Source organism: Pseudochaenichthys georgianus, chromosome 16 (genome assembly GCF_902827115.2).
Source record: "Pseudochaenichthys georgianus chromosome 16, fPseGeo1.2, whole genome shotgun sequence".
In the NCBI taxonomy this organism is placed as follows: domain Eukaryota; kingdom Metazoa; phylum Chordata; class Actinopteri; order Perciformes; family Channichthyidae; genus Pseudochaenichthys; species Pseudochaenichthys georgianus.
Window position 1 is genome coordinate 27,882,806 of NC_047518.2, and position 27,329 is coordinate 27,910,134.

At 41.6% G+C, this 27,329-nt stretch overlaps 2 protein-coding genes across 5 annotated transcripts; one reads left to right on the top strand and one right to left on the bottom strand.

The window, feature by feature from the left end:
• Positions 1–873: 873 nt before the first annotated feature.
• Positions 874–5,395, top strand: rnf41l (ring finger protein 41, like). Of its 3 annotated transcripts, none has more exons than XM_034103364.1 (7): positions 874–927; positions 1,042–1,298; positions 1,944–2,156; positions 2,826–2,965; positions 3,825–3,987; positions 4,093–4,213; positions 4,759–5,395. In XM_034103364.1, exons 3-7 carry the CDS (start codon positions 1,951–1,953, stop codon positions 5,128–5,130), a joined length of 1,002 nt encoding a protein of 333 aa, XP_033959255.1. In that variant the 5' UTR covers positions 874–927; positions 1,042–1,298; positions 1,944–1,950; the 3' UTR covers positions 5,131–5,395. The 3 variants fall into 3 exon arrangements, with proteins under 3 accessions (XP_033959255.1, XP_033959254.1, XP_033959256.1); XM_034103365.1 differs by having other exon boundaries at positions 914–937; XM_034103363.2 differs by having other exon boundaries at positions 892–1,298.
• A 471-nt stretch (positions 5,396–5,866) lies between these two features.
• On the bottom strand, positions 5,867–26,420 carry virma (vir like m6A methyltransferase associated). Of its 2 annotated transcripts, none has more exons than XM_034102117.2 (27): positions 26,333–26,420; positions 25,601–25,713; positions 24,454–24,540; positions 22,149–22,197; positions 21,902–22,067; positions 21,649–21,768; positions 20,875–21,078; positions 19,669–20,399; positions 19,049–19,186; positions 18,751–18,977; positions 14,439–14,966; positions 14,179–14,333; positions 13,633–13,715; positions 12,357–12,450; positions 11,602–11,990; positions 11,336–11,491; positions 10,831–11,066; positions 10,114–10,363; positions 9,404–9,621; positions 9,157–9,289; positions 8,754–8,894; positions 8,517–8,671; positions 8,212–8,308; positions 7,446–7,609; positions 7,003–7,352; positions 6,404–6,550; positions 5,867–6,289 (listed from the first exon to the last, which is right to left on the bottom strand). In XM_034102117.2, the coding sequence occupies exons 1-27, from the start codon at positions 26,393–26,395 to the stop codon at positions 6,051–6,053; spliced, it is 5,433 nt and encodes a 1,810-aa protein (XP_033958008.1). In that variant the 5' UTR covers positions 26,396–26,420; the 3' UTR covers positions 5,867–6,050. The 2 variants fall into 2 exon arrangements, with proteins under 2 accessions (XP_033958008.1, XP_033958007.1); XM_034102116.2 differs by having other exon boundaries at positions 20,845–21,078.
• Positions 26,421–27,329: the final 909 nt, after the last annotated feature.

Below are 27,329 nucleotides of genomic sequence, written 5' to 3' on the forward strand. Positions count from 1 at the left end.
GCCAAATTATTTTTGTTCGAGGGGCATGGCGGAACTCTCTGAAGTAATTTCATAACAATAGCCCTCTTGTGGTAAAAGACACTTAGTACACTATTCTTAACAATATAGGCTCCAAAAGGCATTTAAGCCGGTCTCAATGGCCTATGTCCAACGATATCTTAAAACCTATGCTTAAAACCTTTACCTATCAGCTACTGTCGTTTACCGTCAGTAGCTACTGTCGTTTACCAGACGAGGGCTTTTGTTTTGAAATGACTTCCGAGAGTTCCGCCCCGCCCCTCACCAAAGGTCCTTTGCTCATAAAGTCATTACATCTATGAATTAAGCAAGGTAAAATAGCTATAAAGCATAAACAAATAAGCATTGCCGTCGAAGTGGTTTTAAAGGGGAAACTGTTCATTTTACTTCATATTCAAATATATCATATATTCAAACCAATAAAAGTGATATAACACTTACTGGTGCCTTTCCTTTGTTTTAAACAAAGAGTAAGAAACAAAAAATGTTGTGGTTTAAAAAAATAAACTTGTAATGCACATCTCATTCCCAAGAGCGAAGACAAAGTATGACATTACTTCATCGGATATGTCAATGGAAACATTTATTTCACTTGTAATTTAATTTGATTTAAATTATAGGGGGGCCCATTTTCGTTTCTTTTTTGTAAAGGATCTGATTATTTCTTCCGCCAGTAAATCTGTCAGAGCTTTAGGTTCATAATATATGGAGTGCTTTTTGCTTTTTGTGGTCTGACTATGTGTCATCTGACGTTGTGTAGTCTGTAATCCAATCAGGGGGAGAGAGAGAGAGAGTGTAATCCATGTTAATCCCACATCCAGAGAGCGAGAGAGTAATGTAGAGTAGTGTGACAGACAGAAAACAGTGGAAGGACAGCGGTAATCTCTGAAGACACCACAATCTTGTATTGTATGTATTGGTGAGACAATGATGAAAAACACACTTCTGCAGAATGTGTCTGTTTTTTGGGTGTCTGTTCTCCTGTAATTCTGCTTGAGTCTCTGATCTGATCTCGTCTGACAGCTGTCTGCCTGTGTCCTGAATGCTGGTTGTCAGGGATACCTCTCCATGGAGACACACTCCCAAAGGTGGAGGGGAGGGCTTTAAGGGAAAGAAGACCCTCACCTTGATGGAGCCACAAGTCAAAAAGAGAGAATGAAGACAAATAGATTGTTGTAGTTGTGCAGAGATAAGAGGGAAGATCTCTTGAGGTGGAACAAGTGGATTCAAAACAACCAAACGAAAGAAGAAGAACAAGTTTGATGAAGTTATTTTGTCAGGTAGGAACTTTATTGTTATTATTTTAGGTTGTTATATATATTATGGATGGTTAAGGGAGACATTATAGGTGACAATGGTAAACAAAAAACTACATCTAATAGATATCACCATGACACTTCCCCATTAGATTGCTTAAATTAAGTATGTATACAAGTATAAATATGCAAATAAGGCATTACATAGGTACTAACCTGTAAACATTTACTGAACCAGAAGTAGAAAATAAAGCCAGGATCCAAATTCTTGTTTTCATTTAGTTTACATACGTACAACGTTTTTTTAACAGAGGAAATTTTGGTTCAGAGTAAAATTAATTACTTGTAGTGTTTTGTTTAAATATGCAAATGAGACATGTTTTAAAGCTAACTTTGAGTGAATTTAGAAAAATCTACAGACAAAGTGACGTAAAATAAACACCTGAATGTTGATTTTGGAGGTTTTCTTATTCCACTTATTCAAATGTAGACATGTATTGGAAGCCACATACCCCAAACCCAAACCATTAAAAAAAAACTCTGTTTACCAAACCATGAAAGATAGATGTGTTTGCCTGCAGTGTCTTGCCTTCAAACAAAGGAGAAACAGATGAGAGATTTGTGTTCTTCCCTTAACCTTTGCCATTTCTGTATAATCGGTCTGTGTAGTTGTAGGATGGGCTATGATCTGGAGAGGTTTGTAGGCTATGTGAATGAGGGTCTCCTGTGCTGTGTGTGTCGAGACGTGTTGGAGCGCCCCCTGCAGGCGCCCTGTGAACACGCCTACTGCAGCGCCTGCATCAGCAGCTGGCTGCTCCATCATCACTCCTGCCCCGAGGACAGGATGCCCCTGGATGTGGGCAGTCTCAAACCACTGTACAGGTCTGTCTCTGTAAATGTGTGACATTTATTAACTCTTTATTGTAATGCTCATTCTTATAGGGTCAGTTTACCCCAAAATACAAACAACTCATATGTTTCCTCTCTCCTTTAGTTCTATTTATCAATCTATATTGTTGTGGTTATGACATGCCGATTGTTGGAGATATGAGCCCAAAGATGTCTGCTTTCTTTCAAATGTAATGGAACTACATGGCACTCAGCATGTGGAGCTCAAAATGCCAAAAATGTACATTTAAAAAGTCTCTGTCCAGAAATCAAGATAATCCACTTTTTTGTGAGCATTTTCATTTAGGAACTATTTTTGTTGTACTGCACGAGTCCTAGTCCTACTACATTACAAAGCATAATGAAGCATGCTTCTGCTCATGGACGAGACACTCATATAATCAAGTGTCACTTGACAATATTTAAAAAACGTATATGTTTACACATAATATATACAGAGCCTCATAATATTTGTTAAAAGGATTCTGTGCTCATACCAAAACAATATAGATTACTCAACTACAGGTAGGTGAAATATATAGGCGGTTTCTGATTTTGGGGTGAACTGTCCCTACAGGTTTCACATGTCCTTCTTACTATTGAGTGGTTGACACATGTACTGATCTCTGTGCTCACCTTTATTTATCTTTATTTTCTCTGCAGATACATGCGTAATGACCTGAACCGCCTGCAGCTCCGCTGTGTGAATGCAGCTCAGGGCTGTGAGGTGGTCTGCTCCCTGGAGAGCCTGCACACACACGAGGATGAGTGCGAGTTCGCCTTCATTTCCTGCTCAAACACAGGTATGATACCTCACACTGAGCTCATGTGTTATTTGTTATGTTTATCGGCAGTGTTTGTATCTTCTTGAATGGTTATCCATGTGTGGATGTGAGGGATATAAAGGTAATGTGACACCTGTGAGTGGGAGAAACAGGTGGCTCTTTTGTTGTCATGGCTACCTCCCAAACTCGTGCACCTATGGGACTCCCACAGACCTCACACAAAGTGCATTCAGGGTCAACTTTCCATCACTCATTAATGAGCAATTTAAAAGTGTGTATGTATATACAAGCATATGCTCTTGTGCTCACTTTGTGTCTGTGACCTGTCGTTGGCAGGTGGAGAGTACATATGTTACCGCTGTGGTAGGTACAGTTACAGTGTGTGTGCATGCAGTGTGGCTTTTTGCAGTGTTCAGTACTACAAGCACTTAAAGCAAAAGAACATTTTACCTGATATTTCTCTTGCTGTCTGTGACTGCTGTGATCTTTAAGAAGTATCACATTTGGTCTAAAATGAAACAAAAGTGGAGCAAAGAGTGAAGGAAGTTGGGTTGGTCAATATGTTAGCGGTGGAAAACTGTTTCACATATTCTCCTTGGCTTATACCACATTATTTTTTCCTTTTTACACTCTGCTTTAGTATAAATGACATGTGACACGTATTGATTTTTATTTTATAAACACATATAATTAAATATATTTAAAGAAATATTGTGCATTAGAGGTTAGAATCCAAAAGTGGCTTATCAAGATATTTGCAGTATTCAATATATCTTGGCATAATTAAAAATAAATAGGATAAACAATATATATAGATTGAAAGACAGTGTGTGCATGGGTGCTTCATGTGGGGCCTATCCATCTGTGCTCCCTGCAGGTTGTCCTGTGCAGGTGGAGAGGCGGGGTCTGGAGGCTCACCTGTCAGAGTGTAACTTCCGCAGCAGGGAGTGTCTCAACGGCTGCGGACACACACTGCTCCCCATCGACCAATCACAGCACAACTGTGTAGCAGAGCTGCGCACAGAGGTGGAGATGCTCAGGTGTGGTTGTAAAAATGGCTTCACTGTCTCTTAATCCTTAACTCAGAAGTAATTGCTGCAGTTTAGATTTTCAGTAATTAATGTCCTACTGAATGCGTATGGCAGGGCAGAGATGCTGTGCAAGGTGGAGGAGGTGAGACGAGAGATGGAGTCTCGGTTGGACTCGCAGAGGAGACACATGGTGCAGAAAGAGTCGCAGCTGAAGAACGACGTGGAGGAGCTCAAGGTGACCAGTCTCATGTTTTTAACTCCTCTGTATTTCAAGGTAACAACAGCAAGGCTGAAGGAAAGGGACTGCCATTTAATCAAGTTCCCAGTGAGAGCTTTAACAGCACATTTAAAAATGGTTTATTCATTTTAACATTAACAGTACCTTTGAATATTCCACAAAATATTTTTTACATTCATTTAGTATTTGTTCTTAAGCATACTTTCACATAAGATGATCTTAGTCAGTAGTCAATTCTGTATTAAGTACAATGTTTAAAATAATTATTTATGTTATATTTATGAGGGAGAAAGAACTATAGATGGTTTTTAAAGTTGAGATTCAATAGGAAAATTATTCTTAAATAAATGCTGTTAAGGAAATGAATAATTTAGTACTTTAGTGACAATTGTCTAGGGAGTTTATTTTTTAATGTTGGTCTTCAATTATTACTCTTTTAATACATATTTCTCAAGTAGAACTACTTTTAAGACCTACATGTTTTATCCACCTCTGTCAATAACATGCATGCTCAGTGATCTTCTCATGTCCTCTCCTCTCAGGACCAGCTGTCCTGTGTGATGTGTGACATGCGAGCGCTGCTAGGAGCAGAGCGTCTGAGGAGGCAGGAGCTGGCTGAGGCCGAGCTGGAGAAGAGGGAGCTGCTGGAGCTGCTCAGAGACCTGCAGCCAATCAGGAGCCAGCAACCTGTGGACCATCAGACCCCTGGGTGGGAGCTCCACACTGAGCCAATGAGACCCCAGCAGAGGGAGGCTTCTCTACATGCCTCCAGTCTGTCTCTACATTCAGCCCAGAGCCCCATAACAGGAGCCCCCCCCTCCCCTCTGCTGGGTGAGGGGACGCGTAAGGGCGGGACCAGGAGCCTGACTCTGGACTGCATCAAGAGGAAGAACCGGGAGGTGACGGTCATCTGAGGGGAGACTGGACTGCTGGGGAGTTAACCCTTCCAGAAAAGATTAAATGCATATTTTTAGTATATTTGGCTGTTTAGTAATTAAATAGTGTTTGCACAGTATGTTGGGGCTCATCACTCATCATTTAGTAAAGAAAATATAGATGATCTGCTGTGGAATGAACCATGTTGTGGTTGAAAGGTTAATACATGTTGTAGACTAACCACTGATATGATCTGCTGACAGAAAATGTTGCCCTGAATTTTGCATCCCTCAGGTTTTTAAATAAAAAGTGTGCAAAAGGCAATTTCTTTGAATTCTAAATGATTCATGTTTTCCTCATTAGTGATCGGTCTGATTACATTGGCTTAAGAACGTATGGTTCTGAGTGTCCTGTAAGAAGTGGAGGTTCTGGTTTTGCAGTTTGCAAAGGCATGTATTTTGGGTTCAACTTGGGTTGTATATTATGCATCTTACTGTCACACAAATATGTACTTTGTCCTCGCTTTAACTTATTCAATACACCAACGTTTATCTTCATATTTTTTAAATGGCTGCCCTGGATGCAATGCAGTCTTTTCACGCTCTCATTTCCCATTGTTGTCATGCACCATGGAGAACCTTGAATGAGGTGTAATTCTGCATTTCTATTAAAGCACGATAAGGCTAATAAGTGCAATGATAAAAGCGTGTTAACTTTAAACAGTTAACCGTAAAATCATTATTTCATTTTGTGTAAAAAAAAACAAGGCACACGCTCAGTTGCTATGACCTTTATTCTCCAAATACAACTCATGATAACAAAACATAAAACATCAACACAAATTCGGTACGTCATTGTGACAACATCATCCCACCACGTTTCCATGGAGACAGTATATATAATATCCTGATTGGTCCATATGTTGCCATAAAAGGCTGCAGTCATTGCCCAGGTGGATTTACCTGGTGAAGGAACGGACATGTCTTCCCCTCCCACCTCCGCTACCTCCCCCTCCACTGAATTTACTCCCCTGAGATCCTCTTCCTCCTCCGCCACCGCCTCCTCCAGCGCTGCCTCCTCCGCCTCCGCCTCCTCCTCCCCCTCCACCTCCTCCTCCTCCTCCTCCGCTCAGCCACGACAGCCCGGCGCCCCCCCTCCCCCGCTGGGCTCGGTCCCGTGGAGCCAGCCGATACGCACCTGGAGACAAAAACACTGCATTATTAGTTCAGTGTTTAAATATCCAAAGTGCAAATCAAGTGTGTGTGTGTGTGTGTGTGTGTGTGTACTGGTTTGGGGGTTTAGGTTTCTTACTTGCTGGGGGTTGTCTGGAGGGCATGGGCCCCCGTGTGAAGTTGCTCTGCCCCCCACGGGGTTCACTGTAGGTTCCTCTGTGGGTGACTCCTGGAATTTGGCCGCTCCACGATGAACCACGGCCCCCTTCTCTGCGAGTGTAGTTACCTACAGAACCAAAATAGAAGATTTAGCTCCCTCTAGTGGCCAATCAGTAGATCTTTCCTGCAGTATGCTCCAACAAGGAAGAAATGTAATGAACTTTACGGTCTGGAATACAAATAATATGACCTACACAATAGGGATACGACTACTTTACGTATTATTACTCATAGTATTCTGTGACATTTATTCTATTAATTGATCAATGTTTAGGCGGGCAATTGGTCCAAAATAGCAATCTAAACATCTCGAAGCCGAATGCGACGTCAAATGTCATGTTTTTTTTTTATACCAAAAGTCCCATATTTAGTTCACAATGATATATGACAAAGAAAATAAGGAAACCTTCTCATTTAAGGAGCTGGAACAAAACCACCATGTGTTGTGTGATCGCACGAGTTATAATATCAACAACTAAGAAATCTTTCTATAACCAGCGAGTGTCTGTGTGTACGTACCGGACAGCAGAACCCCTTTGGGCTGTGGTGGAGTGAAGAAGCGAGTCTGGCTGTGGAAGGTGCCCCTGCCTCTGTTGCCAGTGAACAGTCCTCTGGTTGGGGGTTTTGGGGAGCTCTTGGGGGGCCGTTTAGGAGGCAAAAGTCCAAGAGGAGTCCCAGTGTCTTTAAACTCCGCCGCCACAAAGTCATCGACGTGCATACTGGGAGGACGGGAGGTGTTCTGTTTGCGCTGGCGGAAGATATCGTGCGGTCGGTTGAGATTCTGTCCGAACCCTCCTCGACCTCCACGGCCGCGAGGAGCTGCCATGATGTGCGCTCGCTTTGCCGGCTCGATGTAGTCCGACTTACCGCTGAAGAGACACACACAATAAATAAAGACGAGTTTTTTGCACAATATACAGAACACATATGGAAAGAAATAGACCAAAACACTGGACATATACCTTGTAATAAACGTCTCATGCTTGTGTTTGCCAAGTCGGAAGCCTTTGGGAGCCTTAGAGTGACCCGGGGAGGAGGGCTCCGACAGGAAGGAGCGCTCCAGCTCGGCCTTCAGGTCCAGTTCTGGACAACACTCCTGAGCCAGACCCACCAGATCCACCTTCACCTGCAACACAGCGGCATTTATAGACAGACCAACACAGTGCTTCATAACCTTGCAGCATCAGCATCATGTGTAATTCAGTTTTTATTTTTACTTTTCCAAGATTCATGTGTGTGTAAGTGAAGATCCAAAAAAAAGGAAGCATGAAAGCATAATTAAAAAGAACTTGGCAGTGAAGAAAGGAAAGAAAGGCACTTTACAAACACATTTGAAAAACCAAAAAACATTTGAGTAAACCACCAAACTAAATACTGCATGGAGATTAGCACATTTTACAATAACAAATCTGTATATGAGCTGCCACAATATGACTAATTGATGAGTCAACAGAAAAACAATTACTTTCCATTTTAATAATCAATTCATCCTGATAATAGATTTTAGTAAACTAATGTAATTAATGAGATTTCATTTGTTTCTCTCTTTTATGTCATATACTACTCAATATCTTGGAATTTGGGATATACATGTCTCTATATTTACTGACATTTTATATTAATTAGATTTTACATTCATTGGCAGATCAATCAATAATGCAAACAATAGTGAGTAGCAGTGGGATTTACATTTTTGCCATAATGTATTGAAAGTGCATACACACTTACCAAATCAAGGTCTGCTTCGATGTCGTCAGTCTGGAACGGAGAGAACCAGAGGGTCTTCAGCTGCTCATCCAGAGCTTCGGACAGAATGAACACTGTCCTACAGAAAACAAAGAGACAGAGACAGGCAGGCATATTTATGATCACATCCATACTGTAATAAGTAAGTATTTCAAAGAAGGGTGTACAGGTTTGTTTCAAAGTGACATTTCCCTGGCTGGTAGGGTAAGTGCCTCCCTGTGATCGATGACTGCATTTGGAAAAAGGGAGAGAAACATGATAGAGAGAAAAAATATGTCATTTTGTACCTGTGATTAAACTGAGCCCCGAGGGTCTCGGGTGCTGGCAGAGTGGGCTCAGTGTCGACGGCAGGTGGAGAGTCAGTGGCCGTCTCCAGCGTCTGCCTCAGAACGACCACAGTCTCCAACATCGTCTCCAGGGAATCGTCCTCCTTACATAGTTTCTACAGACATGAGTTACAGAGTTAGTTAACTGCCATCATCACTTACTTTGCAAAAAGCATTACACTTGTGTTTGATTCGTACCGTAATCCTTTTCTCTAAAGTAGGGAGTGGGTGGGACTCGGCCCCCTCCCACTGAAGCAGAGCTTTCATCTCGGAGCCCGACAGCAGCCGCTGAGGAGTGAAGGCTGACTCCTCCCCCGTCCCGTGCGTCTCGTCCACACACTGCAGGACAACACAGACAGATACAATAATAAAATACAACGATCACATATTATACTCTACAAGACATATTAAGTCTTGCACGGTTCATTATTAGTACACACCTCCAAAATGCTTTAAAAAAAATCTAACTTAAAGCACAGTTAGATTTTTAATTCTTAAGGAATTCCAAATATATTTTATAATTTCTACAGGTGGACATGTCTTGGTACAATGTCCTGTCTTGTTTTTTGGCTGCCATTAAAACATTATTCAGGTTACTGACCATTGTTTCTGTGTTGAGGATCTGTCTGAGGAAGTCGAGCAGAGCTGAGAGCAGATCTGCCGAGTCCTTGCTGAAGGCCAACACCAATCTCTTCAACAGCGAGCAAAGACCAGCGCCATGTTTCTTCAGAGCTCTGAAACAAAGATAAAGAGAAATAAAGTTATCTCCCAGAGAGAAAGAAAAAGGGTTTAGAAAAAGGGAGACAGCGGTGGTGATGGCAAGAAACAAGGAGGGGACTGTCATTTACACTTTGAAGTGGTAGAGTCCGTAGTCATGCTCGTTGAGGAATGCCAGAGTCCTGATACAGGTGAGGAGGAGTGGGACGCTGCTCTCTGCGTTCCCCAGAACCTCCAACAAGCCGTTGCACACCGATGAGATCATCTCTCGCCCTGGAAGGGAGTTGGCCAGCTGCTCAGCCTCCGACATGCAGCTTTCACCAGGAGGAGACACCACCAGAGAAATGTCCTGGGGAAGGGAATTCAGAATTTTAGGTTTGTCCTTTTCTCTGTCAAGACTTTATCACATTATGTTATAACCAAGCACTTGAACCAAACATCTCCAGGCTCTAAAAGCCTCTGACTTGTAACCATAGATGCACTTGCAAATAATATTGATTTATGGGATGCCTTTACACCACAACATTCAGTGTTCATTTATAATTTGTTTACAGCAGATTTGTTTAACTTTAATTGTATGTTTGATCATTATTAGTTAACTACAAGCCTCTGTCCTCTTTGTGTGTGGTGTGTGAGGCAACAGACAAATATGACGTTAGGATTTGTTTCATTTCTACATTTTAAAAGATTGTTGGTTTACATGAGTGACTGTGTAGAAGAAACTCCAAGCATTTTACACATGGCATCTTCAAATATAACCATATTCCTAACATTGAAAAACATAACAGTTAAAAGCATATCCAAATGTTTAAGGTGTGTGCGAGCCCGGCACTCTGCTTACCTGGTCACACAGTGACTGTAATATTGTCCCCACTAGTTCGCTGCATTGCTGCTTGGGTAAGGAGCGGTCCGCTGGAGGAACCAGCAGAGCCAGCATGGGGGGGAACAGATCGGCCAGTTGCTCGTCTCCGGACACAGAGCCGGACAGCAGGTGCAGCGCCGCGCTCTTACACGCTTTCTGTGACACCAGGGCGTCCATCAGAGAGAGCAGCCGCAGGACTTGGCCCCAGCACACTATCTTCCCCTCAGCACTGCAGTGAGCACATTGCATACAATTAAAATACAATTCTAATTGTAAACTCACACAAATGAAATTCACTAAGAATGGGTGCAGCAGCTTACAGCGGCAAGAATTGCAACAAAAAAAACAAAACAGCTATCTGTTCCATTTCAAGGTCAAATTCACAAAGGATATTTCACTAATGCGATTGCAGAACTAACCCTTTCATAAAGTTGCTTTTGGGTCAATAACACCACAGAAAAACACTGCTTAATAACTGTTTTTGCTATGAAATGACACAGAAAGGAGCCAAACCTATGCATGTTGCCTAATTTAAACGTATACAGGGCACAGGAGTACTGAGATTATATCCGATTGGTAGTGCAGTAGGTGTGCACTTCAACCTTTCAAAATAACAGGTTGTCTGGTGCAGGTTTAGTGGCCTGTAAAGCTGCATAGTCATTTCCTAAATTCTCCCTTGAGTGTGTTTTCACTTACGGCTGCAGCTCCTCCAGCAGCAGCTCCAGCAGGCTCTTCATGATGAGTGTTGCCGTGGGTGAAGAGAGGTCAGCCAGCTGAACGCACATCCTCCTCAGCATGGCCAGGAGGGGGGGGCAGCTGGTGGCGCACGCACACCTCAGAGCCTCAGAGAACACTTTCCACTGCACCCGTATGTGCATGCTCCACAGCTTCCTCGTGTTCAAGGCTACCGCTACATCTTGGACTGATATCACCTGTGGAACCAAAAGACTATTAAGGTTTGCGTGTAGATATATATTTTAATGCTAAATATCCAATCCAGTGTTTCCGTATATTCAGGGGAACACCTCTGTGAGTCCATGAACCAACCAGACTTTAAAGAGTTGAGAACATCATCTGGTGCTGTATAATTGTGTTTGGCAGATACTGCAACCCTTTAGCCTATTCACCATGCTAAGGCCTTGGGAATCAGTGCATATTTGTTTCAGGTCAGATAGGGGACGAGGATGATATATTGAGTTACCTGAGTGCTCTGCATTGGCAGTGGAAGAGGCAGGAGCTCAGACAGCAACGTCAAACCAGAGAAGAGCCCTTCAGGAGCCTTCAGCAGCGAGCCCAAAACCTCTTTCAGCATCAGAGACCAAGTGTTACTGGCCAGAGTCTCTTCTGTGTGAGTCACCTGCACAAAACACACATAAATTCTTAGATTAATGACCATTTATGACACTTTTAGTCCAATATTTACTTCAACAGAAGTGCTAATACTCTTGCTCATTCACACACACACACCTCTTCATTAACACCCTGTGTGAAGGTGAGCAGTACGTCCACGATGAGCGCCTGCACTCGAGTCTCCTCTCCGTCTAGACGTCCGGATGCGGGGATGGAGCAGACGATCATGTGGAGCGACACCAACACACTGGCCACGCGAGTGTCCCTGAATTGGAACGCTCCCCCACGCAGGAGTTCCGTCAGCATGGTGCGCAGCAGTCTCAGTGTGCTGATGCAGATACTGATGATCATGCAGCGCTGCGGTGTGGGGCCCATGTGTCCGTGCACACGCCACGGCTGCAGCAACAGGCTGCACAGCTTCTGAAGGACACGCACGCACGTGTCCAGACCCTCGCCGGAGAACAGCTGGACCCCTGCAAGATTCCACTTCAGATCCCTCTGCTGACCTGTGGAAAGAAGATACAATCAACGATCATGAACACAGTAACCAGCGTTACAGCTTAGAAATAATACCATGTAGAGCGTTTGACCACCAGCAGCTATTAGTACACATTACAGCCAATGGTCTCTCACTATTACACTAACCTATGGGTGGGGATAATCGCAGAGGAACAGGCTTGTAAAAGCAAAAGCAGAGAAGATCTCTGGGCTCTGAAATCATGTTTGTTTACCTCGGTTGATTACATTACTTTTGTATTTGCATACATATAGATATATACTTTATTCATCCAAAAATTGGGAAATTAGGTTATTGGAATATATACTTATTGAGGCATACACATTGCATCCTAAACAGTGTTTTCTGTCTTTACCCTCTACAGCAGGCGGGGGGCAGGCGATGTGACACAGGACCCTGAGAGCAGACACCATGCCAGTTCCCTCAGCAGTCAACACATGTTCCACATTCTGCAGTCAAAAGAAGACACAAGTAAAAAATGACATATAGCACCGTTATTTGCATACAACCTTGACTCTACCAGGCTAATGACCGGTACATTTTTGAGCCGTTCAGGCTTGTTGGGGAAGCTCTGCATGTCAAGGGGATACTATATAAACATGATGTATAGTTCAGTGTGTGTGACTTGTTGCTTTGTTAACAGCTTAAGTGGTTTGTATAGCTTGCGTTTGTATTAGGGCTGAACAATATAGCGTGTCATGGCGATAACCGCGATATGCGCATGCGCGATATTCACATCGCAGGGACGTGCGATTTTATTAATTATTTTTATTAATATTTTTTATTTTTTAGGACGTGCTAATGTAAGTGTATTAAGTTGGTAAATTAACTCAAACAAGACATGTTACAATTATTTTGCTGCTATGTCAGGGGTACTTGAGTGAGTGACATGCAGGCTCTGCATGCACAGCAAACCACCAATCACAATCATTCTTGATCAGATCACAGCAGGCCCCGCCCCGCTAGTTTGCAGACCATCAAAACACTGGTAAAAAATGAGTGAGGCACAGGAGGACAATACCGGCGAGAATGAAGACTTACTTCCAAAAAGAAAAGCAACATCTGCCATCTGGAACTATTATGGATACAAAAAGGTTCTTCTCTTCTTCATTCACAGATGAACCCCCTTATTTGAGGGTAAGCAACATGCATTATCATGACATGTTACATCATGACTTAAGGTATGATGAGTCAACCAGTTAAGATCCAGACGTCCGTGACTAAAATCTTTCATCCGGTTAAATATAGTTTAAAAAATCGCAATATATATCGCAGGGGGAAAAAATATATATCGCAATGTCAGTTTTTTTCAATATCGTGCAGCCCTAGTTTGTATCATATCTTAGAATGAGCCACTCTTTCAGCAGCTTGCTTATAAGTGGTGAGAACAATGTACGGTTTTTCCCTGATGAAATAAGCTCTATAACTCTGCATTAAATAAAAATGATGAAACTGTAATCTAAGGCTCCTTGCAGTTTATGTAAGAATAAGAGACTGACTTTACTGAGTAAATACATAATCCGAGTTATATCTCATAATAAAGTCATTGGCAGCAGCCAAAACTCTGCCAACTGAAGAGCTGTATCACTCGCTGACTTAAAAAGACTCAGAAATATAGGAGAGAGCTGTACCTGTTTGATGTAATCTATGAGGACGGGAATGCTGCCGATCTCAAAGCGTATTTTATCCAGAGGCTCCAGCCATTTGCCAAGCTCTGAAGGACAAAGGAAGAACAACACATAAACAATTAAAAAACTGAAGATTTAGATTTAGAAAAAATGGACACTTATGGTACGATAGTTTAACCGATTTGTTCCAGGAACTGACATTTTGAATTTGCTGTGATGAACAAGTTTTCATGTCCCATGTTCCCGAAGAATAAATGTAATATATGGCTAGAACATTACTGTATCTCAAAAAATACAAAAAGTCACATTTAAATATGCCATCACAAGTTGAATATTAAAGAAATGGACACACATATATGCTGTGTGAATAAATGCACACATTTAATAAAAACAATAATAGCAAATTCCTATTTAAAAAAATTCTTGACTTCATAGTTCAAGTGATCTTAACAATTTAAAGTTTAATGTAACGTACTTTGGCACCAGATTTCAGGACGTTAGAAGAACCGATAATTAATTTATTTTCATCATATTAAATAATAAATGTACCCTGTAACTTGGCATTGGTGTCGTCAGCCTTGGCTATAGCGACCAGTGGAACGGCATATTGTTCCATCGTCCTCAGGTCGTTGGAGGTCTGCACCACGAGGAGCACCAGCATACAGGCGTAGTTATAGGTCACTGCTTTGCGAGCTTTGGCCTCACTACAAGAAAAGATTAAAAAAATAAGTCAAAACATACTCAGAAATCATACATTTAAATAAAACCACTGCATAAAGAAAAGGACATGAGTAGAAGAGCAGCTGTACCCCTGTCCGTCCTTGCTGTGGTGCTGGAGCAGGGTCACCAGACACGACAGGTTGTTCTCCAGGCTGAAGACGTGGGCCACTGCACTGCGGCCGGTCTGAGTGAAGGTCATCAGGTAGAGGGCATGAAGCATGCCCAGGACCTCCGGGTTGTCCCCTTCCTCTAGCCCAACCCCCCCCTCTCCTCCTGCAGCCACATGGCTCATGAGCTCGGACACACTCTGCAGAGCGTGCAGAGCCTGCATCAGCCACACGCCAAAGCCCTCCTCCCCGAACCCTGGCCCCGTGACCCCTCCCTCTCCCCCTGTAAAGGTGGTGTCCTCGCTCTCGGCTTCTACCATTGACGCCAGGAGACGCAGCAGCAGGTTGGTGGGAGTGGGCTGAGCGAGGAGGAAGAGCAGTCCTGACTGTGTGAGCGACAGGAAGCGGAGGATCTCCCGGACAGCCTGGGTGACCCCGAGGTGACCGGCCGCTGCAGCCGCTGACAACACCGCCGCCGTGCTCTCCAGGAAGTGGCACGCATGCATATACCTGAGGGATGAGAAGGTGCATTAATACAAACCCAATCAAGCAGTCCCAGCTCCATTCAACTTTTAGTTTATTTTCAGACGTTTTCAGTCTTATGTTCGAATCTGTGACAAAATAATACAAGTTTATGTAGACTGTGGGGGAAACTTCTGAAGCAATTGAGAGACACGATGGAGAGCTGGAGCTTTGATGGCAAAAACTGACGGTTTATTTGGAGCTTCGGCCGGAGAATTCAGAAGACAAGTCACGGGCCACGGTCTGACCACACGGTTGAGATGCCACAATCAATTCTGAAGAACCCTCCTGTAGCTCCAGGTTTTAATAGTTCAGAGTGTTTGTTTGTTTGTTTGTTTGTTTGTTTGTTTGTTTGTTTAAAGGACAGTGCACATTAATCCACATTGCTGTAAATGAGCCAGTATTAGCCAGCAGGCTAATTTTCAACTGTTGTCCTTGGCAAGATGTTAACTGACCACAACAAGACTAGAAAATAAAAACATAATTAAATAGAGTACAGCAGACAACATCAGTACAACAATAAATAAATAGCAGTACAACAATAAATAGGAACAGCAGTACAACAATAGAGAGGAACAAACAAACATGCAAACAGATGAAATATCATCATACCTTGATTCAGTTAAAAGTGTTCACATTTTTGATTGTTTAAAAGCCAGTTCTTATGATTGTGGTTAAATGTATGATAAGAGGTGTTATTCCTGATCTGTATTGGTATTGTGTTCCAGAGTGTTGGTGCCCTCACAGAGAAAGTGTTTACCAAAGGAACTGGACCTAAGAGGGACTACACAGTCCCCTCTTAGGGCAGACCTTGTGGTTCTGCTGTTTGAATTTGTCTGCTGTATAAAAGTGCAGAGTGGTGGGCGTTTAGAATTTTAAAAATGAGACATGCATCAGTGTGTTTTAAAATATTTCCCCAGCTGAGCAGGTTATGTTTGTCCAGGATTTTGCAATGGTGGTATAGCTTAGGTTTTTGTCAAAACGTTGAGCGCTCGCTTGTGAAGTGACAGGATAGGCCTTAATGTTGTGCTATTCGCCTGGGTCCAGCTGGTCATACAGTCTGTTAGGTGGGGAAGGATCATGGCAGTCATATAGAGTTTTGCAACAGGTGTTGTCAAGCAGTTCCTTATATATCTAAAGTTTGCTAGATTGTATTTAGTTATTTGCATTACCTTTCTCACTTGTTTTTGAAGGATAAGTAGTGTCAAGGATAATGCCTAGATATTTGAAATGTGTAACTGTTTGAATGACCTCCCCAGACACATAGACCTTGGGTTCACAGTGTGATACAGTGTTGGTCTTGCTAAAAAACATACAGACTGTCTTCTTAACATTCAGATATAGCTGTGAGTCAGTAAGCCATTGATTTACATGAACCATTGCATCATTTAATTTGGCCGCAGCTTGGGCCTTGGTTTTTGCATGGACATAAATGACAGTGTCATCAGCGTACATTTGCACCTCACATCCAGTGCACACTGAGGGCAAGTCATTTATATAAAGGCTGAATAGTATTGGGCCCAGGATAGATCCCTGGGGTACACCCAGTTCATTCCTCAGGGGTGGTGATGTCTCGCCACTTACCCTTACACACTGAACTCTGTCTGACAGATAGGAGCTCATCCAGTCTATTGCACTGGGTGAGAAATTAAAATAAGACATTTTGTGAATGAGTACTTGATGATTGACTGTATCAAAAGCTTTCTTAAGATCTAAGAAGATTGCTCCAACAATGCCTCCTTTGTATAATAATAATAATAAATTTGTGTAATAATCAAAATTCTTCAATAGATCGACTAAACAGCTGAGGACAATGAAACACATTTGTTGTCGCTTATGGCTCGGGGTCATCTACACCCAAAGAAAGATGTGTTCCAGGTGTCCCACAACAATAACTATCTCTGACCGAGAGTTGCCCGATCACAAACTGGTAACCACAACAAAATGCTAGGGCAGCCCCTCCTTATGGGAGATAGCATGCTGCCCAAGGCTGGGCATCTATGTCAGAGGGCAAAGGGTAAACATGTATACAGAATTATTCCCTGACACAGACCATAATCGTTTATTAAACCTAATATTTTTACGTTTATTTTTTTGTGCACTAAATGTATTGAGTGAAATTTCAAGAAACTAAATAAAATGCATGTGTTATATTTTTTCCTAAACGTATGACCTCTAGTGTGTATATGGGTTTTGGCTAATTGAAATAAATATATACAGCTTTCATAATATGTTTTCCTTAATCTTTTTTTTAAAAAAATACCTATTTTTTTTTATATAAGGGTATTGTAAACGTAACTTGTCTTTCTTTTTAAACACATTTGTTAATCTTTGTTCCTCTTTCATACCATCTTTCTTTAATTTGGAACAACTTCTGAATGCAGTCTGGAAGCTTCTTATCTTTGTACTTTTTAGACTAGAAGTGCCGTTCTATTTGTTCCACCAAATCTCTACACAAACATACGTTTATAATTCACATGCTTGTTGGTCTATGGTAATTAGCTCCGTTTACAATTCTTATTTGTGGCAAAAAAGTGGATTATATGTATGCCTTCTAGACAGTAGGTGTGTATGGAACTATAAAAGAATGTTACAATTAGTGCTGTCAAAATTATCGCGTTAACGGCGGTAATTAATTTTTTGAATTAATTGCGTTAAAATATTTAACGCATTTAACGCATGTGCAGAATGGCCCGCCCCATACGTGCCACCAGTGGCAGCGCCAGGGTATGGCTGGGGTAGGCTACACCCATACCAAGAAATGGCGTAGCCCCACCATGAAGAATGATGTTAAAGTAAGCAAAATAAAGTCTGCCAACTCGCGGAGTAAATTGCACAGACAGCAGTTAGTAAGCTTGATTTCAGTAGCCACGGTTTTGAAAACTTTTGTCACGTAGTGATCGTCTTCTCAATAGAACATCTTTGATAACGGCGTGGTGTTGTTGCAGGAAGTCCCGACGCAGAATACTTTTGCTGTAGTGCAGGGCAGAGCCATATAATAGTAATAATATGGCTCTGGTACAGGGGTGCACATAACTGGTACGCAGGTTATGTGCGTAATCTGAAATGCGTACCGTCACTTGTGTCACAAAGCGCATTTGCGTACCGACGTACTTGTGAAGCTTTTCCAGAAGGCGGTTAGATCACCGGACGACAGAGTCGGTCTCCGTGTGCAAAGACAGGGCTGCTGTTAACGTCGGTCTGTACAACGGAACTGTGCCAAAACTACGCCAACCGGCTGCGGAGGGAGACTCCCCCCCTTCACTGGAGAACTGCGCTAAAACAGCTGATCACAACGTTCACACTCTGTGGTCACGAAGTACTCCACTAGCCCCCCCCCCTCTGTCGACTTTCACGAAGTACTCCACTAGCCCCCCCCCTCTGTCGACTTTCCTGAAGTATTCCCCCGTTGATAGAAATCAACACGTAATGAATTAAGACCCCACGGTTTGATGATTGATAGGTGTGTGGGTTGTCTTTCATTTTTACATGCAGAAAAATGTTATAATAAACATAGATACTGTATGTTAAATGGATATATCCGCCTTCTTTCATTTATCTTTCCATTCCCACAACAATATACATAAATAAATGGCATATTTTGGACATAGTTCGAATGGTGATTAATCATGATTAATTAATTTTTAAGCTGTGATTAATCTGATTAAAAATTGTAATCTTTTGACAGCCCTAGTTACAATATATGTGATGAAATTGGATTGAAGTGTCTGCACTGTGCGAGGTTTGAGGTCGTATGTGTTTGTATGTTTACCTGTACAGTGTCGGGTATGGATCGTCCCTCTCTTGTGGCCCTGTTATTCTAGCACTGGTGGGGAAGGCTTTGACAGGCGGCTGCACCATGCAGTAAGGGGCCGTCTCTAGCAGGTGATGTAACTCTTCCAAAACCCCTGCCAGCCGATCCAGCTCAGCCTCGCTCACAGGGGACGAGTTCAGGGACGGCTCCTCCTCCATGGGGATCTCAGAGTCTTCCATCTCCTCCTATGATAGTTAGCCATGATTATCATTAAAAATGTACTAAGTTAGTAACATGTGTGTGTGAGTGAGTCTACCTGCTGTGGTTCACTCAATGTTGCTGCTGCCCGCTGCAGGTCGACCAGCACCTCATACATGTGGCTCTTCTGTAATATTGCGTTGCCAGCAGTAATGACTCTCACTGTTTCTTCACGCAGGAACATGTGGACTAAACGCTGTGAAAAGGACATACAGCAAAGTGTGAGATATGAGTGAGGCAAAAATGTAACATGATTTACTTACATTACAGCCAAGGCAGTGAGTGGTTAAATGAAACACAAATAGCTATAACAAAGAATATTGGCCTGACTGAGTCTGAGAGTAACTCAAGGTAAATGGTAATGGGCTGCATCTCAAAGAACTTTGACATATACGATTCAGCCATTCACACAAACATTCATACACAGGCAGCCTAATAAGCTACCACCTGCCCAGGGGAGACTCATATTCACCGCCTATGGTTCATTACATGCTGTATTTAAAGGCCAGTTCACACTTGGATCAAATGTAAGGCTTGGTTCTATATGGGATTTGTATTCATCTGTTTAAGCACATCAGGAAGATCAAGTAATTTCATCTAATTCTTGTTTCTTATGCATTTAATAAAAAAAATTCGACAATATACTATTTTCAAGTTTGTACACTTAGTGATGCTTACCTGATAGCCACTCTTCTCCGACTCTCCTGCATGTAGGAAAGCCTCTGCTCCAGCGGGAATACTGGTCAGAGCCCCCAGAGCTCTCAGGATGCTCAGCTTCAGTGTAGAGGAGACATGGTCCGCTTGGATGAGCTCCAGCAGCACACCGAGAGCCCCTTCACGCAGCAGCACCGAGAGGCCGTGTGGGCACTCGGCAAGCTGTGATAGTAGCTTGGCACCAGCTTTCAATTGTCTGAGATTAAGAGCAATGGGTTGTTTCAGAGCAATCTCCATATTCAGAGCTTGGAGTGCCCATTGTGCTAAAACTCCAACAGGTTCCTCCAGCTCACCCTCTCCTTGTTTGATGAAATGAGCGAGGCCTTTGGCCAGTAGGGCAGGGGCCTCTTCTAGAGCAGGGACCCAGCGGGCATCCCTGTCCTCTCCAAAACTGGTCAGCAGCTCTTTGAGCTGGGCAACAGCGTCTGCCTCATTATCCACTGCTGGTCCTTCAGTACCAGCAGAGTCCATGGGCTCTTCCACAATGGCTTTCTCAAACTGGGTATCAAAGCGAGTCTTGTACGGAGGGGTGAAGTAGAGCAGGGGTCTAAGTTCTCGCTCATATGGGTCAAACTGGACAGGTGGGACAGAGGCCAGGTCCTCAGGAGTGTATTCCATGTCAAACGTGGGCAGCTTGAAACTGCCATTATCCAAATCATCCTCATCGCTGGAAATCTGCTCGTAGCCGTCATCACCTGAGAGACAGAAGAGAGGGGAAATTTGACAAAAGTTAATATATATTAAAAAAGATCAATCATAAAACGTGTAAAAAATGAATGAAATGAGGAGGCAAGCGACTACTACATATTCCCTTGCTAATTCAGACACAAACCTTCATCACTCCACACATGCTGGGTTAGTTTGACATGCAGGATGAGACACAGCACACACACCAGCCATGGCTGTGAGGATGTGAGAGGTAGACCTCCACATGACAGCTTATGATATCTGTCATAAGCCTGCAGAGCAGCCCCGAGGTGAGCTAGCTCAGAGTTTGGAACACCAGACAGATGACGATGGAGGCAGCATGCCAGAGAAAACACACTAACTCTCACTCATCCCAAATGGACCCTTCCCCCGGGGAGTTTGCATACATTTGGGATTGCAGACTATCCTACTCTCACAAAACAACTCCCCTACCTTCCTCCATCTCCATCTCCTCGTCCTCACCCTCATCTTCCTCTTCTTCTTCCTCCTCTTCCGGGACACTCCCCTCAGTCCGTGCGTCTTCTTCCTCCTCTGGCTCCTCCTCATCGCCCTCTTCCTCTTGTTCAGCATCTGAGTATGCTTCGTCAGCAGGCAGCGATCTCTCAGGTGACACGGCCTCCAGGTAGTCTTCTCGGCCCTCTATTGGCTCCACTTTGACCACGCCCACTGTAAATGTCAGAAGAGGACACACGGTTCAGCTAACATACCCACAGGGCACATGTAACGTGCAGGCTGTACATATATCAACTTTAGAAGGGGCCTACGTCTGAAAAAACAGTTAAGGATCATAAAGGTATTTTTGAAGGGAGTAACACAATGCTTATACTTTGTCCAAAGCACAACACTTTTTTAAATTATCTTTTAAAACCTGGCAGGAAGCAATTCGTTTTTATTAACTTCAGTACATTATGATAATCAGCTTGCAGAGACTTGCTCAGGAAATGTAAACTTATAGCCAAAAATCTATTGTATGTTTATAATTAAAATTGACTATTAAATAATAAGTACATCTTATCACACCTGTACTATATTACACTACCTTATTGTTGTCAAACCTTTGTTATTAAGGTTGTTTGTCTAAAAGCTTATTTTGGAGGAGTTACAAGTTACAAAATGGTGTGTAATTTTTTAGAAATTACAAGCTGTATAAAAAAACTACAACAACATCTCTGTTATTGTTGATAACTCAGGATGAACAATGGCAGATATAATGTGATAGCACAGTGCAGTTCTCACCCGTCACTTGGACCTGCTCTTCATCATCATCATCTGGGGGCGGAGGACCAGGCGGAGTACGAGGTCCCCTTGGTGCAGGTCTGGGTGGGCTGCCATTGTACTGCTCATCTTTTTCCCACTCTAAAAAAAAGCAATACATTGACAATATAAAAAGCAAATCTGGGAATATAAGAGATACTGTGTTTATTGGCTGGTTTAGTATCAGGGGTGTGGAGGCGAGAGCGTTGGGTACTTTTGGTTAAATAATGCGCACCTTGTTTGATGATCCGCTTGGGCCCGCTTTGCTGTTGAGGGGGGGGGGGTGGAGGAGGAGGAGGGGGGGAGCCTGCAACAGGTCCATGTGAGCGATCTGCTGTCCCGTACACTGCTACAGTCAGAGTGGTGTACCAGCCACGCAGCACCAAGCCGTCTGTGTTCACCTGTGTGCACAAACCCATTCGGTTATTCACAATTCAACAGAGGAATACAAATGCATATCTTGTTTGAGGTCAATCATTTACCTTTCCACTGGGTCTGAACACGATGGACTTGTTCTCGTCATATTCCAGACTTAGGGCAGAAAGCAGAACAGAGCAGATAACACATCAGTGAATAAAGATAGATAGATAGATAGGTAGATAGATAGATAGATAGATAGATAGATAGATAGATAGATAGATAGATAGATAGATAGATAGATAGATAGATAGATAGATAGATAGATAGATACTTTAACTATCCCAATTTGGGAAATGCTTTTGTTACAGGAGCAGTGTGTTGAACATTAAAATACAAATTCTTAAAAAGTGGAATAGAGTTAACAATTAACAATAAAAAAAAATGTAAAATAGGCTTATACTATGGGAATATTTATATCAATGCTGAACAATCCTTGAACTTGTGTTTGCTTGTTCATCATCTTAGGAATTTAAGTGTTAAAAATAGCATGCGACTGCAATTAAGTCTAGAAATCAGTTAAGTCCTGGATAAACCTGTTTCCAAACAGCAGAAAAATATTGTTGTGTAATTATGTCTAAAAAGCACTCCCTCATCATCTGTATCTCCCCGTTCCTTTATCTAATCAGGGGCTTAAGTGCAGAATATATTTTTTTTTCTGCAAGGTACCAGACAGTTTTACGTCACTACGAGACACTGGAAGTTGTTAGCTGTGTCGGCAAGAATCTGGTGACGTGTGTCATCATATATAAATAACTATTCAATGTACTGTGATACTGTACGCATGGCAATATATTGCAATTTTTAAAAATCTAATTTTAGGGGAACACACACGAACACAGCAACATCTGTAAAAGATCTGAGAAAAAATGTACCTGTGTTTTTTTGGGTTCAAGTATGACCAGGAAGCTTTGTATATGCCATCCAACACATCTATACGGTCATATTTTGTATAATTGTGTATTGCTATATGCAATGAAAAACTCATCTTCAGCTATATCACAATGATCAGGACCATCTAGATCAGTGGTTCCCAACCTGGGGGGCACCAAAGATCGCAGGGGGGGCGCCAGACCTCAGATGATTTGAGGCCAAATATCATATTTAGACTTTCTATTATTTTTACATATAATTGTAAAGCAATACATGATTGTCACTAAAAGCCTTGTCTCTACATTACAATAAAATATAAAAAATAATTGATTAATTAATTTGAATAACATTTCAAGTTAGTAGCTAAAGGCATAAAAAGCAATGCTGTCAAAATTATCGCGTCAACGGCGGTAATTCATTTTTTGAATTAATTGCATTAAGGTTATGTGCGTAGTCTGAAATGCGTACCGTCACTTGTGTCACAAAGCGCATTTGCGTACCGACGTACTTGTGAAGCTTTTCCAGAAGGCGGTTAGATCACCGGACGACAGAGTCGGTCTCCGTGTGCAAAGACAGGGCTGCTGTTAACGTCGGTCTGTACAACGGAATTGTGCCAAAACTACGCCAACCGGTTGCGGAGAGAGACTCCCCCCCCCTTCACTGGAGCACTGCGCTCAGCTGATCACAACGTTCACACTCTGTGGTCATGAAGTACTCCACTAGCCCCCCCCCCCCCCCCTGTTGACTTTCCTGAATTACTCCCCCGTTGATAGAAATCAACACGTAATGAATTAAGACCCCACGGTTTGATGATTGATAGGTGCTCTCTTTCATTTTGACACACAGAATTTTTTTACAATAAACATGTTAAATGGATATATCCGCCTTCTTTCATTTATCTTTCCATTCCCACAACAATATACATAAAGAAATGACATATTTTGGACATAGTTCGAATGGTGATTAATCGTGATTAATTAATTTTTAAGCTGCGATTAATCTGATTAAAAAATGTAATTGTTTGATAGCCCTAGTTTTGACATTTTGAAGAGGTTTACATGGCAATCAGACCGGTTCAATAAGAATGTATTCCCAACTTTCCAAGCGGAGATAATACCTAGGGTGTGTCGTATTTAGTTTTCAACGGCTCTTACACAATGCACACCTCTAAATACACGTTATGCTAAAGGATAAATATGCTGTACTCTATCATTCAACTAGTCATCTATTTCACCTCTTAGTTTTTGTGACACTGTGGGCGGGGTTGAGTTTCTGGAGAGACCAGTTTGCCAGCATAGGAACAAAGACGCCTGAATCTGGGTGGGTGTAGATAAACGTGCCTCTGGGAACAGGGCTCAGATGCTACCACGACTGGTTCTTCAGGTGAGACAGACTTCGCATCTCAAGCAGTTTGGAGGTTTGACCAGGAAATACTGACATAGAAGAGAGGCTTGGGGGGATAGAATATCAAAAGGGGATAGAGAACATCATTCTGACCTGCCCAGTCTGTTGAACACGTGATTGTTGGGTTTGGTGACATTATTGAAGAATAAATCCAACTGGAAAGAATGAGGTGACGTCTCCCTAGAAACACAGATACACACACATTTATGTGGCAGTCAGGGCTTTATGGACATACATCAACAAAGGGGTGGGCGTTTTGACAATATGGAAGCAGACGTCAGATTGTCAAGTACACATTTACAATGTATTGCAATTCCATAAAACTTCTTTAACATAAATTATACTATGCATGGGACACTATAAACATAAAATGTGATTGTTGGTTAGTTATTATACTGCATCGCATTGATCTAGGTTAGGGGTCGGCAACCCGCTCCTTAAGCCCTCTGCTCTGGCTCCTTGAGCTTAGACAAAAATAAGAAGGAAATAAAATAAAAGTATTTGTAGGACTATTTAAATAATGTTGCACGGTTGAAAATGTTTCGTATCTTGTATTTTGAGGTGATACTGTGACACAAAACGGTTTTTATTAGGTCAACTAAAATATGCGTCATATCCTGCGACGGCGAAATATGGATAAATCAAAGAAAAGTATCGGATGATCACAGGATTTAATTCTGTGTGGTTAGAGTTATATGCTTTCAAGCAAACGATGCTGGTTTACCGGTATGTTTGATATGTAGAGAGAAGTTGTCAAAGGTGCCTTTACGTATCGAGGAAAAAAACGAAAGAGGAAGACAGCTGACGATCTTCAGTCATAATTCAATCAGTTAACTATTTTTAGGGTGCAGCTATATGTTTTATTTATTTCAAAGTAGGTCCATTTTAATTGTATTTATTTTCCTTCAAATGTGCAGAGGACTCCAAGTGCTGTGTTGGTTTATTTTAAAGGAGGCCTGTGTATTTCTTTTTTTTTTAATTCTCCTTATAATAGTTCTTTGTTTCTTATTAGAGGTTAGCAGTTTTATATAATGTAATAAATGCAAAAAATGATATAACAATGAATACAACTGTATAAGCTATCAAGCTGTCAAATATGTTTTGCGGCTCCAGACAAAAAAAATTGTTGGAAAAGGGGGCAAAATGGCTCTTTTGGTCAAAAAGGTTGCAGACCCCTGATCTAGGTGGACCCAATACACTGGCACTTACTGTATGTCACTGAGTGTTATAGTGCTCTTACCCGAATGCTCTGCTGTCAGGTAAATTGCTGTGTGCTTTGATGCCCGGAGGAATCACCCGCACCTCTGTGATCAACACCCCGCAAGGAAACCGAACCACATCGATGTTGGTCAACTGAATTGCATTGAACACCATAATTAATAAAAACAAACATTTAAATAAAACAATAACATCTAAGTTTATTAATGTAGCCCAATGTCAAAAAACACGTTTGTGTCAGTGGGCTTTACAGATTAACAAACATGAATGACAGTGCTAAAAGTCAAAGAAAATGACAAAAAGACAAGATAGAATGCAAAATGCAAATAAAAATAGAATGAGATCAATTGAGATAATGCCACCACTAGTTAACACTAATACCACAGATAAAAAAACAGACACTTCTGATGGCCATGTTTAGGCTAAACACTAGCATTAGCCACTCTGCTAACAAACTGCGCAAGGGGGTAAAAAAGCTGTGTGACTTTATAGGGTTATGTACATATAAATCTATTTAACTTATAACGCAACATGAGTTGTGAATGTAGGAAAGTGTGCAACGTAAGTGCAATACATGCTGTGAATTGTTGCCACAACAACCAGGACATATTGCTAAGGTTAGCCATGCTACCATCGTTAGCTTAGAAGTTTAGCATCGATCTCTAAGACTCCTGACTCTGACCAGTATGAGTGTTCAATGCTGGCGGATCTGGGGTAAATATACAAGAGGGTGGTAAGACATGACAAACATTACCTCTGCACTCTGGTGTTTAAAAGTGTCAAGAAAAAGAAGCTCGGTTGAGGTGTCCCCCGCCATCGCTTACTGCTCCGTTGGGCCAGGGGTACACTTCCGGTATGTGTGGGTGAACACTTCCGGAGCACAAATGTAAACATCAGAAATAATACTTAAACTAATATTACTTTGAAGAGAAAATAAAAGAGACATTTATACCTTAATTACACTAACATCATGTTACTAGTTTACTTACTAATACCTAATTGTAATGTATTATAACATATTCATATATATATAGTTTATTACATTAAGTTATTCATGTTACTCAACCAAACAAGAGTAAAAAGACAAGTTTCTGTCAGTGCATAATCTTTTGGTGTATTCATTAAAGTTTGTTTTTTCCTTTTTGTGTATTTTATTTTATCAGTGTTGTTTTATATAGCCTAGCAACACTTTATTCCTGCGGTATTGGTAATAAAATAAAAAATACTTTATTTTATTGTTTGCTGTCAAGTAGCCTACTGTACATTTAGCAAATAAAAAAAACTAATGTATACCAAAGTGCTTTTTTACTCAGAAGTTAGGCTGATAAAACACAAACATTAATAAGTTAATATAATTCAATTCATGAAAACATAATATGTTTTATTAAATTCATAGCATAGTTACTTCACAAACAGAATGAATACAAATAAAAACAAGAGGGGATCTTCCATTTTCAATATAGGCTACTTTCAATATGCTTATACAACTTTATTAAATAATATTTGTGTAAGTACAAGATATTCCTAATAGGAATTATTGAATTATTTAAGAGCACGTGGGTACACCTTTTTATTCTTCAACTAGACCTCACCCTGTTATCATTGAAACCTGCAGGGCCCCGTAAATTGTTAATTTAAATAAATAAATAAATTAATTCAAAGAGATACTCTAATTAGTCCTACTTTGATACTGAAAAATATGTAAAGAAACGTATTGATATTTCGGTCCTCCGTGGTCTGCCACGTCTTAA